General features: G+C 36.5%; 1 protein-coding gene across 3 annotated transcripts in view; it reads right to left on the reverse strand.

The window, feature by feature from the left end:
- Positions 1 to 17,440, reverse strand: part of ttc13 (tetratricopeptide repeat domain 13) — a 31,859-nt gene extending 14,419 nt beyond the window's left edge. The window contains exons 1-12 of one of the 3 annotated variants that reach the window (XM_048208410.1): positions 17,231 to 17,440; positions 14,513 to 14,607; positions 13,313 to 13,388; positions 13,155 to 13,225; positions 9,625 to 9,690; positions 7,289 to 7,381; positions 7,069 to 7,185; positions 5,396 to 5,506; positions 5,122 to 5,204; positions 4,872 to 5,013; positions 919 to 1,093; positions 59 to 215 (exon numbers count right to left, since the gene is read on the reverse strand). In XM_048208410.1, the coding sequence (XP_048064367.1) occupies positions 59 to 215; positions 919 to 1,093; positions 4,872 to 5,013; positions 5,122 to 5,204; positions 5,396 to 5,506; positions 7,069 to 7,185; positions 7,289 to 7,381; positions 9,625 to 9,690; positions 13,155 to 13,225; positions 13,313 to 13,388; positions 14,513 to 14,607; positions 17,231 to 17,399 (1,355 nt within the window). In that variant the 5' untranslated portion in view covers positions 17,400 to 17,440. Of the gene's footprint in view, positions 1 to 58; positions 216 to 918; positions 1,094 to 4,871; positions 5,014 to 5,121; positions 5,205 to 5,395; positions 5,507 to 7,068; positions 7,186 to 7,288; positions 7,382 to 7,724; positions 8,584 to 9,624; positions 9,691 to 13,154; positions 13,226 to 13,312; positions 13,389 to 14,512; positions 14,608 to 17,230 lie in introns of those variants that run through there. The other 2 variants (XM_048208409.1, XM_048208411.1) reach the window with 2 other exon arrangements.
- Positions 17,441 to 17,513: the final 73 nt, after the last annotated feature.

The following is a 17,513-nucleotide window of genomic DNA, read 5'->3' on the forward strand; positions in this document are numbered from 1 at the left end:
GATTCAAATGTGCCCGATTCCCAATAACACAAAAGACTGATTTTGTTTCCAAACTCACTTAATATGAGGCTGAAGTCCAGGCTGTTCTTCATAGTCCTCGATGAGGAAGGGAAGATTTTTAGCCCAGTGGTTTTTAAAGTTTCCAGGCAAATCCTGATCAACATTATACTCCGCAACAGGTACATCCAGATGAGAGTGTAAATAACGGGAATATTCTATCACAAAAGAAAGAAACTGAGGCATATTTCAACTTTAAGTGTTTTATTATCTAAAAAATTTATATATGAGCTTCCGTTTAAGCTTCCGCAACAACTAATGTGGTTCATTCTCGTCTTACGCAGCACGTTTGAGCTTCCACAAGAACCAATGAGGTTCATTCTCAAGTGTTAAGCAGCACGTTTGAGCTTCCACTAAAACCAATGAGGTTCGTTCTCACATTACGCAGCAGGTTTGAGCTTCCGCAAAAATGAGGTTAATTCTTTCTCGTGTTACACAGCACATTTGAGCTTCTGCAAGAACCAATGAGGTTCATTCTCGTGCATTACGCTCAATTCATTTGGATTAGTTTTATGATCTCTATGAACTTTTTGAAGCATTAAAATGTCAGTTGCGTAGCTCTCAATAGAGGGACCGAATTCTCTCAGATTTCATTAAAATATCTTCATTTTGGTTTCAAATATGAATGAAAGTCTTTTGATTTTTGGATAAGCTAACCATTTAAATATTTACACTCCTACTACTGGATTCAGCAATAAACACTGACAGAAGTCAGTGTGATTTCAATGTAGTTTCAGGCCAGTTGCCAATTTTGATGACTAACACAAATAGAGAAGCAACTGAGAACTACTGATCTGTTAAGCACTATGTAATGTTTGTTAATGGTATAATCAAAGTTATTAAAGAGCTCTAATTTCTCACCTCTGAGATATTTGACTTTGAGATATTCAGAGCTGGCTTTCTGTCCCAAGAGAGGGTCATTGAGCATGACTTTCGTCTGAGCTTTAATGCCCTCGTAGAACTGACCCATGGCCACATGACTGAGACCCTTCATGTACTGACACACCTCATTATAGGGCTCCAGCTGCAGACATCTCTGAAAGACAACATGATAAAGACACTACTGAAACAAACAAAAAACAACCACAAGACTCTGAGCTCATGACAGCAGACGACACACATCCACCCGTGAGAAACAAACAAAAAACAACCACAAGACTGAGCTCATGACAGCAGACGACACACATCCACCCGTGAACTGTCAACATCTCACCAGAATAACTGAAAAACATGTTCATTTTGTGACTCAAAAAAAAAGAAAAAAAGAAATTAATAAAACCATACAAGAAATACAAGAATGAAAAATACTGTGTTGAAATAAACAACCATGTATAAGTGACATAATGACAATTACATTTTTACTTTAAAAAAAAAAAAAAAAAAAAAATCAATGTTATTGATGTTGCAAAGAGGGAAACGCACAACTCTACACGGGTCATCCCGACTAAAGAAAGTCTAGCTGATATTCAATAAGGAGTCCAACTGACGCAAGAGAATCTCCATTTAAATACACTGTGTTCCAAATTATTATGTAAGTGACATATCAGTAGGATTTCAGTTCAATAAACATTCAGATTTTAGTGTTTCTAAGAAAGTGTTTGTTTGTTTATTTATCCATGTCTTTTTAGATAACTGGTATCAATCTCAGACAAAATAATTTGCCAGGTCTACTTAGGTAAAGGGAAACCCTTAGAGGTTGTTCCACATTATTAAGCAAGTCACAGTTCTCATGCAATACGGGGAGGAAGAAAGATCTTTCTGAAGATGAAAAGTATGAAATGGTACAATGTTGTGCAAAAGGCATGAAAACAACTAATATTGTGTGAAAACAATAAGAGTTTGAGAATTTTCATTTTTGGCAGAACTCTCTCTTTAAGCTCTACGGACAGCATCTATGATGTGTTGTCATTTACCACAGAAGATCATTTTGACTTGTCCCTTAGTTTGAAAAAACACAAAAAATGTCTATGGTTCAAGGCATTCCAGAGGCTTTTAAAGCAAAAAATGTGAAGCTTGTATTTCTGTTAAAGCTTATATGAAATTACATTATTCTTCCTTATACTCATTCTACTTTAAAGGATTAGTCCACTTTTAAATACACTTTTCCTGATAAATTTACTCACCCCCATGTCATCCAAGATGTTCATGTCTTTCTTTCGTCAGTCGAAAAGAAATAAAGGTTTTTGAGGAAAACATTCCAGGATTTTTCTCCTTACAGTGGATTTCAATGGCTACCAACAGGTTGAAGGTCAAAATTACAGTTTCAGTGCAGCTTCAAGGGCTTTAAACGATACCAGACGAGGAATAAGGGTCTTATCTAACGAATCGATCGGTCATTTTCGAAAAAAATACAACCGTTTATGCTTTATAAACAAAATATCGCATTGAACGTACTTTCCGCTTCCGCATTCTTCATAACGCTTACACTGAATGTTCTACGCCTTCCCTATTCAAGTTACGGAAAAAAATTAAACTGGCGCCGCGTTCGTTCCGTAAGTAGAATAGGGAAGGCGTAGAACATTCAGCATAAGCGTTATGAAGAATGCGGAAGCGGAAAGTACGTTCAATGCGATATTTTGTTTATAAAGCATAAACGGTTGTATTTTTTTCTAAAATGACCGATCGATTCGCTAGATAAGACCCTTATTACTCATCTGGTATCGTTTAAAGCCCTTGAAGCTGCACTGAAACTGTAATTTTGACCTTCAACCTGTTGGTAGCCATTGAAATCCACTGTAAGGAGAAAAATCCTGGAATGTTTTCCTCAAAAACCCTCATTTCTTGTCGACTGACGAAAGAAAGACATGAACATCTTGGATGACATGGGGGTGAGTAAATTTATCAGGAAAAGTGTATTTAAAAGTGGACTAATCCTTTAAATCAACATTTCCAATTAAAAGCAAATATTTACTGGGAAATAATGTACAGCAGGACTTGATTTTATCCATCATGGATATGTGGCCATGGTTACATCAGCAGTGATGAAAAGTCATAAACATTTTACCAAATTTTGATAGAAGATTATGAAATGTGCACTGATTTATCCTGAACATTTATTAGATTAAAGGGATACTCCACCGTTTTTTCATATTAAACTATGTTATTCCCTTAACTAAGACGAGTTGATACATACCTCTCTCGTCTCAGTGAATGCACTAAATCGCTCTGTCTTGCGGCGAAACTTTGTTAGCACTTAGCTTAGCCCAGTTCATTCAATAGGGGCCAAACAGAGAAGCTACCAAACACCTCCACGTTTTCCCTATTTAAATACAGTTACTCGAGTAGTGTAACTCGACCTAGGACGGTGACACAAAACAAAACGTTGCGCTTTTCTAAGCGTGTAAAATGGATAACTATATTGTATGGCGGAATACCATAGCAAGTGCTCGGGAGCACTTTGACTTGGCGCAGTAATATCTTCACTCGTGAAAAGTCCTCTCACCGGCCCCGCTCCCTCTCCTCCTCCCTCTCATTTCCGTCAATAGAACCAACGTGACTTTTACCACCTGTGCTATTAGCAAACTGCAAGAGATCATTTGCAATGGCGGACTTTGTAGATGATTATGACTTGTTTGTAGCAAACCCAGAGCCATATCTGTTTGAACCCGAGTACACGGAGGAGGAATTAGCTCTTATGGACCGTGAGAGGGAAAAAAGATACGAACCAGAACAGACCGGAGCCGGAGCGTTGGTTCTATTGACGGAAATGAGAGGGAGGAGGAGAGGGAGCGGGGGCCGGTGAGAGGACTTTTCACGAGTGAAGATATTACTGCGCCAAGTCAAAGTGCTCCCGAGCACTTGCTATGGTATTCCGCCATACAATATAGTTATCCATTTTACACGCTTAGAAAAGCGCAACGTTTTGTTTTGTGTCACCGTCCTAGGTCGAGTTACACTACTCGAGTAACTGTATTTAAATAGGGAAAACGTGGAGGTGTTTGGTAGCTTCTCTGCTTGGCCCCTATTGAATGAACTGGGCTAAGCTAAGTGCTAACAAAGTTTCGCCGCAAGACAGAGAGATTTAGTGCACGCACTGAGACGAGAGAGGTATGTATCAACTCGTCTTAGTTAAGGGAATAACATAGTTTAATATGAAAAAACGGTGGAGTATCCCTTTAAGTAAAGAGTCTACTCCGAATAAATTTGTAGACTAATATTGCTAACATAAAGGTAATTACACCATAGTCTGTCTGAATACACGATTCTGATTGGCTGGAAGGTGTGCATTAAAACCATTTAATGCACAGGTAGTTCCAGTCAGTTTAATCACCGTTCTGTATTAATGCGCTGCTTTCACTTAAGCACACACACGTCACTCGCACACAGAGATCAGAGATCATACTGCGCACACACAGAAACATTCATGAGCACAGAAACTTGTTATCAATGCTGCTATTAATGAAATCGCTACATTATATTTCTCAGCAACGAGGGGGAGGACATCACTGTTTTTGAAGTAATTAAACTCACAGCTTCATACCTAGTAGAGAGAGACGCTGGTAATTCACAGACACATCTGTGAATTACCTGTAAATAAATATTACCTGTAATTATCTAACGAGACATAACTAACAAAAACCATTTTCACCCTTGTGGTCAAATATTGTGCTGCAAACATCAGTAACAGCTTTAACTTATCAATGTTGGCAAATGACCATGGTATAAGCGGGATAATCCACGGCTAGCTGTGCATTACATGATTTGAATCGGGCAGTTCTTTGCCTCCACATTGTGCATTATAATTGTTTAATGCACAGCTAGCTGTAGATTATCCCTTACATACAACACAATCGGGACACACATGTTTGATTTACCTTAAAGTTGCCAATGGCCTCTTGCAGGCTGCCATGGTGGTACAGCATCATTCCTCTGAGCTGGAGCGACTGGATGTGGTTCTGATCCAGTAACAGAGCTTTCTGGAAGCTTTCCATAGCATTCTCAAAATCACCCAACTCCCTGAACACACACACACACACACACACACACACACACACACAAATTGGGTCCAGAGTAACCTTTGAAAGGACTGACAATTAAAATCATCATGTGTCAGTAGCACCACACCTGTAAGCCTGGCCCAAGCTTTTATATGCATCTATGAAGTCCGACTTTAATTTGAGAGCTTCTTTAAACACCTCTATAGCCTCCTGCATGCGGAAAACAACATTTAGTAGTATCATAGACTGTACATTTTGTCAGTTATAGTCTACTGCCCAGTATAAAATGGCAAATCTCGTTAAACTTCAGTCCAGATCTTACATATAAACTGCATATGTTTTTTGAATCAGGGCAGTCTGTATTGCAGTCTGTGATTTAAAGTTTTTTGTTTTTTTTTTACTTTAAGGAGACCCCTGTGGAAGAAGGTCAGCCCTTTATAGAGCATAGCAATGGGCTGGTTCTTCTTCAGCTCTAGAGACTGCTGGAAATCATCCATGGCTGCCATATAATCCTGAAAAACAAGGAGAGAAAGGAAGACACCTGTTAAATCTTATTCATCAATGAGCAATTTTTTTTTTTTAAATAAAATTATTCTTATTTAGCAACAACTACTTTTATTCAGCAAGGATGCATTAAATTGATCAAAAGTGATGGTAAAGTCTTTGTTTACATTGTTACAAATTCAATCAATTTCTAACTCCCTGAACACACACACACACACACACACACACACACACATGTAAATTGGCTCCAGAGAAAACTATGAAAGGACTCAAATCAAATCAAAAATCAATTTTTCAAATAAATACTGTTCTTTTGTATTTCTATTCTTTAATGAATCTTGAAAAAAAAGTGTATCATGGTTTCCACAAAAATATTAAGCAGAAAAACTGCTTAATTTAAACATTGATAATAGCAAGAAATGTTTCTTAATCTTTCAGAAATCATTATAATATAATACTGAAGACTGAAGTAATGATGCTGAAAATTCAGCTTTGCCACCACAGGAATGAATTACATTTTAAAATATATTCAAATACAAAACAGTTCCTTTAAAATATAATAATATCTTAACACAATTACTGTTTTTACTGTCTTTTTGATTAAATAAATTCAGCCTTGGTGCGTAAGACTTAGCAACCCTTATCTTTTAAACAGTTATCAACAGTTATTAACAATTATCCCTCTAATAATATAATAATGAACGTGCCAGATTTGATTGTATGCCATAAAACCTACACTTCAAAATCTTCTTTTTTTTTTTTTTTTTTTTTTCTTTTTTTTTTTAAAGTTTATTTCTATTATCAACTGAGTTGGATTAAATTCCAAATTTAAGAATTGGCTCTTTTTTCAAATTCATAAGCTGTAATTTGTATTGACTGACAGAAATGTACTGAACTACAATTCATAATTACCACAGTCACACAGTCAACATTTCATTAGTCCAACAAAAGTTTTGCAACAAAACAAAATGACATCATTAATTAATACTCTCAATGGTAGCAAAAACAACCAGTTTGATTTGGAGAGTCAGAGAAAGGGTGGAAAATGGTCATGGAAAACTAACAGGAAAGTCACATTAGCAAAATTTTGTCAAAATGTTACATGCAAAAAAGATTCATTGTCTGTTGTCAGTAGTGTAGTGTAGTTCTTAACATTATATAAGTTAAGAAGTCATTTTAGCAGCTTGATTTCAATAAATGCTATTTTTGAATTGGTATGAAAGTTCTAAGTTCTAAAAGTTTTAATATATTTTTATCTCAGAAGATACATTTGATTCCTTATGATAACACCCACCCCATAATTAAAAATTCCCTTACATTGCACTGTATGTATCATGTATCAATCATAATTTCTGTGCACTTGCATAATAAAAAAATCTCTTCACATGTGCTAAAGATGACAAACGTGACGTTCCTGGACTCCGTACCCACGACATATAGATACAGCGCTATCTATGGGATACACATTATATGAAATGATCTATACGTCACAGTAACACTTCAGTCGATTTAAGCTAAAACCAAAGTGCATCATGACAGATAAGATGGCTGCTGTGTCATGTGTGTGTACCTCTGATATGAAGAGCAGTGTTCCTCTGTGTCTGTAGAGTCGGGCTGAAGGCTGCAGTTGTATGGCTTTAGTCAGGTCTGACAAAGCTTCACTGATGCGGCCCAGAGGAGACAGAATCTAAAATCACATGCTTCACTATTAACACAAAACACTTTATAAGCACAGCCTTTCTAAATAAAAGTAATTTTTTGGTGAAGGATTTTAATCTCTCATTCCTTACCTCCGCCCTCTGCTCGTACACTTCTGGTCTGCTGGGCTCCAGTGTGATCACTCTGCTCAACTCATACAGAGCCAAGTCTGCATTCTTTATGTCCTTTAGAGAGTGAGAGCTAGTTAGTTCACTTTAAAATAAAAGATTAAGTCATCATTTACTCACCCTGGTGTTATGGCCTAATGGCGTATGGTCTAATGCTGTATGCCCTTCTTTCTTTTTCAGACCACACAATGAAAAATGTAAAAAAAAAAATAATAATAATAATAATAATAATGGCAGTGAATAGCGAGGAAAATCAACCTTTTAAAAAAAGTCGCACAAGTATCACAAAATGGTCTGATGTTATATGTGTCGTATACTCCAAATGTTCTGGGGGGTTCTGATAGGATTTGGTTAAAAAAAAAAAAAAAAAAAAAAAGGATTATTTAACAGAAATCCTGACCTTGGCCATTGGTCTTCTGTGCATAGCTACACAACGTATGTGTCCATGAGACTCAGTTCACTCCGACTCGCACAGAAAAGGCAAACAAAATAACACGTTAAATAATACATTACATTTTGGTTTGTTTTTAGCAAACCCTATCGTATGCGCTGAGAACATGCATAGTATATGACATGTGCAACATAAGACCATTCTGTGATACTTTTGTGTCACAAAAAAATTCACATTTTGTGGTCTGAAAAAGAAAGAATGGCATACTGCATTCGAACCACAGCAGGGTGAGTACATGATGACTTCATTTTAGGGTGAATTATCCCTTTAATTTATATGTACAGCTATCAATAGGAGCATGAATATATATTTAGTAGTGTTTGAGGGAACATACATACACTACCGGTCAAAAATTTTTGCAATAATTACATTTATTTTTATGTTTTAGAAAGAAGTCTTTTACGTTCACCAAGGCTGCACTTATTTGATCAAAAACACAGTAAAAATAAGATTAAATATTATTACAATTTAAAATAGCTTTTTTATTTGAATACATTTTAAATCTTCAGTGCAATCATTCCAATATGCTGATTTGGTACTTCATTATTAATGTTGCTCAATTAGTAATAATGATTCTTATTATTATCAGTGCAGTTTTTGCTGCTTAATATTTTTGTGGAAATCGTGATTTTTTTTCAGGATTCTTTGATGTTCAATGTTCAATGAACAGCATTTATTTCAAATAGAAATCTTTCTTAATTTTGTTGCTATTGTTGTTAAGTCTTACTTACCCCAAACTTTTGAATAATAGTGCATTATGGGTTCCAAAAAAAATGTTAAAGGGTTAGTTCACCCAAAACTGAAAATTCTGTCATATTACTTACCCTCATGCCGTTCCACACCCGTAAGACCTTCGTTAATCTTTGGAAGACAAATTAAGATATTTTAGTTGAAATCCGATGGCTCCGTGAGGTCTGCATAGGGAGCAATGACACTTCCTCTCTCAAGATCCATAAAGGTACTAAAAACATATTTAAATCAGTTTATGTGAGTACAGTGGCTCAATATTAATATTATAAAGCGACAAGAATATTTTTGGTGTGCCAAAAAAATACAAATAAATAACGACTTATTTAGTGATGGCCGATTTCAAAACACTGCTTCAGGAAGCATCGGAGCATAATGAATCAGTGTATTGAATCTGCTGTTCGGAGCGGCAAAGTCATGTGATTTCAGCCGTTGGCAGTTTGACACGATCCGAATCATGATTCGATACACTGATTCATTATGCTCCGATGCTTCCTGAAGCATCGTTTTGAAATCGGCCATCACTAAATAAGTCGTTATTTATTTATTTATTTTTGGCACACCAAAAATATTCTCGTCGCTTTATAATATTAATATTGAACCACTGTACTCACATGAACTGATTTAAATATGTTTTAAGTACCTTTATGGATCTTGAGAGAGGAAATGTCATTGCTCCCTATGAAGGCCTCACTGAGCCATCGGATTTCAACTAAAATATCTTAATTTGTGTTCCAAAGATTAACGAAGGTCTTATAGGTGTGGAACGGCATGAGGGTGAGTAATAAATGACAGAATTTTCATTTTTGGGTGAACTAACCCTTTAAGTAGCAGTAGCACAACTGTTTTGATTGAACATTGATAATAGAAATATTTCTTGAAACAGCAAATTATTTCTGAAGGATCATGTGACACTGAAGACTGGAATAAAAATACAAAATCGTTCTTTTAAATGGTAATAATATTTCACAATATTACTGATTTTACTGTATTTTTGATCAAATACATGCAGCCTTAGTGAGCACAAGATACTTCTTTTAAAAAATTAAAAGACCTTAATTATACCAAACTTTTGACCAGTAGTTTAAAACGATTGACATACCTGCAGACTCTTTTTGCCGTATGCTATTCCCCTTCCATAGATGGCACTGACCAGTTCAGGATCTCCCTGGGGTGATAGAGGACAGTCCTTTTGTAAAAATACTTATAATAAGTCCACTATCACTGCACAATCATCGTCTTGTTAACTATCACTATTCAATCTTAGTTAGAATGTTTCTGTTGTTATACTCGGGGATGGGCAGTATTTATGATACATGCATTTCAAATACGTATTTCAAATACAAAATAGTATTTCGTAATTTGTATTTGATAGGGTGGATGAAAATGGCTTTGTATTTTGTATCAAAATACTTGTGTTATGTAGTGTTATGTATTTTATGTATCATCAAAATAGTGTTATGTATTTTTGTAGCTTTAAAATACTTTATAAGAAGTCTACATGATGACATTACAAAAATCTGGCCTCTAATTTGTGCTTACTCAGTAGTTTGCCCAGACTTGTTGAGTTCAGAACAGATGTTAAGTTTTGGAATAGTTTACCAATTTACATAATGCTCTTGAAAACTATTATACCGAGCAGCAGCCCCCTATATTTATGATTTACAATCAATTGATTAATTAGTTAGAAACTAGTTGCTATGAATACAGGTGCCATCAGTTGTCTTCTTATGAATGAGTCGGTATTGCTGATGCAAAGTAGGCCCTTCGTTACCAAACACCAAGTAACTAAACTAGGATACAACTATGAGTCATTCGCAAACTGTTATACTGTTGGTTACTTTAAAACTAAACTTCATCAGGGAGATCATAGGGATATGTGAATATTTGATCTGTTAAAGCCACAATATGTACATTTTCGCCACTAGAGGTCGCTTATCCTTGATTTTGAGGAATCATGGGATGTGTTGTCTTCACGTCTACAGCCAGTGGAAAAGAATCGGGATGGGACTCGGCCAGAAATCATGTTCATGGATGAGATTATTACCGTTACTGTGGTATGAAGCAGAGCAGAGCCGAGTTATCTTGGAACGAGACCAATGGAGCTGATGCTAATGAGAGACGAGCGCAACATGTCTTGAGCGCAGCAGAACTTTTATTATGCCACAGTCGCCGTTTCCGCTTTTTTCAGTCTAGCGTATGTGGGGTTTATCATATTAGATACATTTATGTGTTGAAAGTTGTTATAATGCTACTCTGCGTTCACTTGGCAGCTGCTCTGAGACACTTGTTGCACACTGCAGTAAGATAGATCGATATTAGGCATGGTAAAACATGGTACTCGCGGTAACAAGAAGCTATATAACATGATTAGTTTTCTGTCAGTAGGGGTGTTCGATTCCAGGTTTTTTGGAGTCGATGGAATCGACTCCTCGACTCCATTTACTGTACATCAAAACGGTCATAAATAAGCCGAGATGGCAGTCCTTACACACTTTATTTTTCGACGCAAAGCCTTAAAATCCCCTCATTAAAACAACACACGTTTAGCGAGACTGTCTAAATTGGTCCAATTTAGAGATGACTTGACGAGTAGCATATCAACATTGCTAATTGCCGATACCTAATTTTACCGAGAGAAAAGTCACGAAAAACATCTGTGGTCGAATATTATGTCAGAATTAAATAAACGAGAATGCAGGGATTCTTTAATGAATTCATCTCATTATAATGGTCAGGGGATGGCGCTAAACGCACATGATCATTGTCTTAAAAGTGCTTGGACATTAGAGTTAAAGATGCTAAAATTAATACTATACATAAAAAATGCATACAATAATGTACACTTATTAATGTGTTTATTATTGATGTGAGTTTTTTATTTTTATGTATGGTTAGTTTAATGAACACGGTTAACTATGGAAAATCAAATCTATATTTATTACAATAATATAAGCTACCATCAATAAGCCTACTAAAGCTGACACCGAGGTATGTATAATTACAAACTCACTATGACTGTTATCTATTTCTAAAGTAAGCTACATACATGTATGAGACAAAGTTTCTGCGACAGCTTTTTGACGCGATTCGTCGTTGTCTGAATTCCTCGCTTCATTTCGTTCACTCCTTGCTTAGTGCACTTAACAATAGACATTATGCACTTCACTGCCATGCATTATGTAGGCTATGGATTTGAGAATCAGTAAACAAGTGAGCGATTCCGGACACAACAACAGAGTCGACACCGAAAGTCGATTCCTGTGCTGGAGTCGACCCCGACTCTGGGGCTATTCAGAGTCGAGGAATCAACTCTTTTGGAGTCGACTCCCCATCACTATCTGTCAGTGAATGAATCCAAACAGTTCCTCATCTGTCTAATAAAACATATAATATGTTTTATTAGACAGTTGAGGAATATAATGCGTCTTTGGTGTTTCCATGGTTTCTGCAAAATAAAACCAGAACCTGAGGGTAACACGGGTATGTCATTGATAGGCGACACACTGTGCCTGTGCATCGCCTATCAATTGTGTCCTGGTTAAAAATTGCTTATTTCTCAGGATTTAAACATTCTTGGAAACATTTGGGATAATGTAAATACACCAATCAACAAAATATATAACATTGTTCTAGTGTGTGTGTGTTTTTTTTTTTTTTGATATTTTAATCCAAATCTTACGGTACATATTGTGCCATTAACTAGTTGCATATGTCAGATTTATTGCATGACTCAAGCAATTGCTATCAAACATTGTTTACTTAATCAGCTGAGTCAGTGTAATGGTGAAGGGATAGATCTAATAGGCCAATCGATGGAAGGTTTGCAAATTTTGACATTTCATGCTCCCTTGTAAAAGTATTTTTAAAATACAAAAATACAGTAGTTCATTTTGATACATGGTGTGGCTGCTGTATTTTGTAGTTTATTTTGATACACTTAAAATTAAGGTATTTGGTATTTTATTTTAAAATACATGTATTTTTGCCCAACCCTGGTTATACTCACATTCAACTGTATGCATAATTGATACAGTAATATTTCAACATGATTTGTCCTTCACAACTTTCACTTCAAGAATGTGAATACAGGATATACAGCAAGATTTTTTTTTTTTTAACTGATTGGATCATGAAAAGTTTCCAATAACAAGGTTACCAAGATAACCAAGGCTGCGTTCCACTCCAATTTTAGACACGCACTCGTGAACTTCCCTAAGCATTTCCCTCGGGGGAATCCCTGCTGCCATTTTTAAGTGCGTTCCACTTCGTTAAGTGGACAAGGGACAGACCCTCATCCCCCCGATTTTGACTGAGGGAGTGAGTCTACTCTGATGTACATTTCAAGCAGCTCTATATCCCACAATTCAACCTCAATAGTGACATCACAGCAGACTGCGCTTAACTGAAGTGTACGTTATATTAATTATTTTGAGAATGAATCACATAATAGTCTATAATATATTAATTATGTTGAGATTATGTACTAGTCGCATAATACTAGTAGCTACCTTATAGACTAGACCTAGACTAATTAAGAAACTAAATAGGGACAATTTTGATTTCATGTTGATTTTAATGCCAAATAAACATTATATCATTATGTTTACATAAGGCCTCAATGAAACTGACCTGTAGCAGTAAGGAGAAGTGTTTGATAGCTTCATCATAGAGGCCATTTCCAATGAGAACGTAGCCTATAGCTGATATAAAAACAAAAGAGCATTAGAGGTTTACATCACATAAAATCATATGCAAAAGACACAATGACAAACATCTTTGGTACACACCAAGTTCTTCATTGGTATTTTGGTTTTCCACAGCGAAAGGAAACCGACGCTGTTCGACAAACAACTTTGCCTGATTCTGTGGTGACAGAAAGAGTGAAAGAAAGAAAAACATGTCAGGAAGTCTGTCAACCTCTTACAATCAATCCAACCCAACAGTGGTTACAAAAACAATGCAAAGAGATCCATAATCACGGAGAACGAGAACAACTTTTTTTTTTGTTCTAAATAGGAAGTGTTTTGGTTTTGACACTCTTTATTCATGTGTCTATTTACAGTGTTCTAAGTTTTGAAAGAGATGTTTAAAGAATAGTTCACCTGAAACCGTGTTTTATGCAAATTACTGACCTTGTGTACGCGGTCGCTCATTTAGAAAACTCCAAATTCACTGACGTAAGAACAAGGTTAAAGGGTTAGTTCACCCAAAAATGAAAATTCTGTCATTTAATTACTAACCTCATGTTGTTCCACACCCGTAAGACTTTCGTTCATCTTCGGAACACAAATTAAGATATTTTTGATGAAATCTGAGAGCTCTATGACTATAGACAGCAATTTAAGAACCCCTGTAAAGGTCCAGAAAGGTACTAAAGACATTGTTAAAACCATCGACGTGACTGCAGTGGTTCAATCTTAATGTTACAAAGCACCAAGAATACTTTTTTATGCGCAAAAACAAAGCAAAAATAACGAATTTATTCAACAATATCTTCTCTTCTGTATCATTCTCTTACTTTGTTTATGCCTGAAGATCTTATGGGTGTGGAACAATATGAGGGTGAGTAATTAATGACAGAATTTTTGGGTGAACTAACCCTTTAAGAACAAATCCATGTGGTACACACATTTTGTGAATCAGGCAGAATTTTTTTTGTGAGAAGTTCTCCTGTGCATATAAATGCAAATAATCCACGTGATTATTAGTGAATAAGACCTATTGTCTCACAAAAGAAAGAACAGATTCTGAACAACCTGAAACGAGTAGTCAGTAATTCTAGTCTTAATTCCTATACAAATCTACATGGGTTTGTAACAAATTTGCATAATGCAAGCTTATGGTCTTCATTGGCTGCCCACAAGTGAATAAAATGGGTTTGGAATGACACAAGTAAATAAATAAATAAATAAATAAATAATGACAGAATTTTCGTTTTGGACTGAACTGTTCCTTTAACTGTGCAGTATAACGCAAATGCAACTCACAAGGATTTTCTCTGCATTGAGTGAAAAGATGGACTCGCAGGGCGGGTTGCTCCCCTCTTCACAGTCCGGGTCCTCCAACTGCAGAATAGATGACTCTGAGGAACAGAGAAAAAAAAAAAAAAAAAAAGTTACTGGATGTGACAAAAAACAAACAAAAAACAAACAAAAAAAAACAAATGACTTTAGTTGTTTCCAAATGCACTATTTACTATGCACTTATACTATGCACCATGTACTCAACTGTGAAGTGTATGAATTTTATAAGGTTATTGTGTCATTTAACATCTGATAGGCCCTCTCCCTCCTCTACAGCTGTGACAGTTGAGTGCATGAAGTGTCTGACATTTCAAATCTCATACTGTCTGAATAGGTACTATAGTTGAATTTACTTTGTGACCGTTAAAAAAAGTATGTTCTATAAAGTATGAATGTGTGTAGTATGACTAAAATCAGACATACTACATCTGCCATGTTGTCATTGTCACGAGACCTACAATACCAGTGTCAGTTGCTTCACTTCACTGCCATTCATAAATCCTGTCCTGTGGACCTCATGGGATAGTAAAGTGTATGCACACTTCAGAATCTTGCAGGAAGAAGTAGGTCATCCAGGTACTTTTCACCTACTGTTTTTCGAATACTATGTATTTGGACATACTACTCTGTTGGCATACTGTTTTTTTTGTTTTGTTTTTTGCATACTATATAGTAAGCATGTATTCAATTACATTAGGTTCTTTCATGATGGACTACTTGGGATTGTGATTTACGGCCACTCCTTTGGATCAAAACAAAACCTGAAACAGAATCCCAAGTCACCATGGTAACAATGGTTTTTGACACAATATGATAGTTACTTCCTACAGTTATTTATACTACTGAAAATAGTGGACTCATGCTACAACCCGAATTCCGGATTTTTTTTTTTTTTTTTTTTTTTTTTTTTTTTTTTTTTGAATAAAATGAAAACTAAAAGACTTTCAAATCACATGAACATAGATAACATAAATATCTAAAAGGGAGAAATTTTACACTTTTATCCACTAAGTGAGCTCATTTCAAATTTGATGACTGCTACAGGTTTTAAAAAAGTTGGCACGGGGGCAACAAATGGCTGAAAAAACAAGAAGTTTTGAAAAGATTCAGCTGGAAGAACATCTAGCAACTTATTAAGTTAATTGATATCAGGTCTTTAACATGATTAGCTATAAAAGCGATCTCTTAGAGAGAGACGGTCTCTCAGAAGTAAAGATGTGCAGAGGCTCTCCAATCTGTGAAAGAGTGCGTAAAAAGATTGTGGAATACTTTAAAAACAATGTTCCTCAATCTCTGTGCATATGGGACAAGGCCGAAGACCTTTATTGGATGCCCGTGGTCTTCGGGCCCTCAGACGACACTGCATCACTCATCGGCATGATTGTGTCAACGACATTACTAAAAGGGCCCAGGAATACTTCCAGAAACCACTTTCGATAAACACAATCCACTGTGCCATCTGCAGATGCCAACTAAACCTCTATCATGTAAAAAGGAAGCCATATGTGAAAATGGTCCAGAAGCGCCGTCGTGTCCTGTGGGCCAAGGCTCATTTAAAATAGACTATTTAAAAGTGGAAAAGTGTTCAATGGTCAGACGAGTCCAAATTTGACATTCTGATGGTATGGGATTGCATAAGTGCATACTGTATGGGCAGCTTGCATGTTCAGACGACGTCTATTTCAGGGAAGGCCTTGTGTATTTCAGCAGGACAATGCAAAACTACATACTGCAGCTATTACAACAGCATGGGGTGCTGAATTGGCCTGCCTGCAGTCCAGATCTTTCACCTATAGAGAACATTTGCACATCATTAAACGAAAAATACGTCAAAGACGACCATGAACTCTTCAGCAGCTGGAAACCTATATCAGGCAAGAATGGGACCAAATTTCAACACCAAAACTCCAGAAACTCATAACCTCGATGCCCAGACATCTTCAAACTGTTTTGAAAAGAAGAGGAGATGCTACACCATGGTAAACATACCCCCGTCCCAACTATTTTGAGACCTGTAGCAGGCATCACATTTGAAATGAGCTCATTTTGTGCATAAAATTGTAAAATTTCTCAGTTTAAACATTTGTTATGTTATCTGTGTTCTATTTTGAATAAAATATTGGCTCATGTGATTTGAAAGTCTTTTAGTTTTCATTTTATTCAAATTTAAAAAACTGCCAACATTTCCAGAATTCGGTTTGTATTTATGCCCCAATTTAAACCATGATGGTACTTAATGATTAACATATTCAAAGACCACAGGATTTACATATTCCTACATGTTAGTTACATGTTTGAATACCATGATATTACCACAGTATCATGTCCAAATCACCATGGTAATGCCAAGCTACATCTGCTGAAACTAAGCAATCATGAACTCAGTGACACCCGATCAAAGTTTTCCTGCAGTATGTTTATATAGCATTAATAAGCACATGCATGAGGCACCAGAGTTTTGCATGCATTATGCGAGTTCCTACGAGCATTTTTATAGTTTCTGCACGAATGCTTTGCGTTTCTGCTGTACGGTGTGAGTTTCTGCATGTATGATGTGAGTTTCTCCAGTATGATTTTAGTTTCTGCATGTATGATCCCGTCAAGCTCGTGTCACTGTAAGCGGAAGAGAGTGAGACGCATACAGATATCCATCAGAAAGATCAGGACGTGGCAGAAGCTCACCGCAGTCCGCCGCATACTCCTCCCACTCGGCTGGAGAGCTGCAGCCGTGCTTGTGAAGGTCGCTGTTGAAGAAAGTCAAGGTGGAGAAATACTCGCTGGATAAAATAGCTCCACATAAGTACAGCAGCGACAGAGTCGCCAGCACAACACCCCCGCCAGCAGGTGCCATGTTGTGAGTAAATGTTATGAGCAGGTGAGGAACTGTTTAGTAGTCTGGGTAATGTAGTTGCGTGGAACTGAATCCCTACTTCCGGAAGTGGCGGTGGTGGAGAAAAGAACTACA

The sequence above is a fragment of the Megalobrama amblycephala genome, linkage group LG11 (assembly GCF_018812025.1).
Source record: "Megalobrama amblycephala isolate DHTTF-2021 linkage group LG11, ASM1881202v1, whole genome shotgun sequence".
NCBI classification, from domain to species: Eukaryota; Metazoa; Chordata; class Actinopteri; order Cypriniformes; family Xenocyprididae; genus Megalobrama; species Megalobrama amblycephala.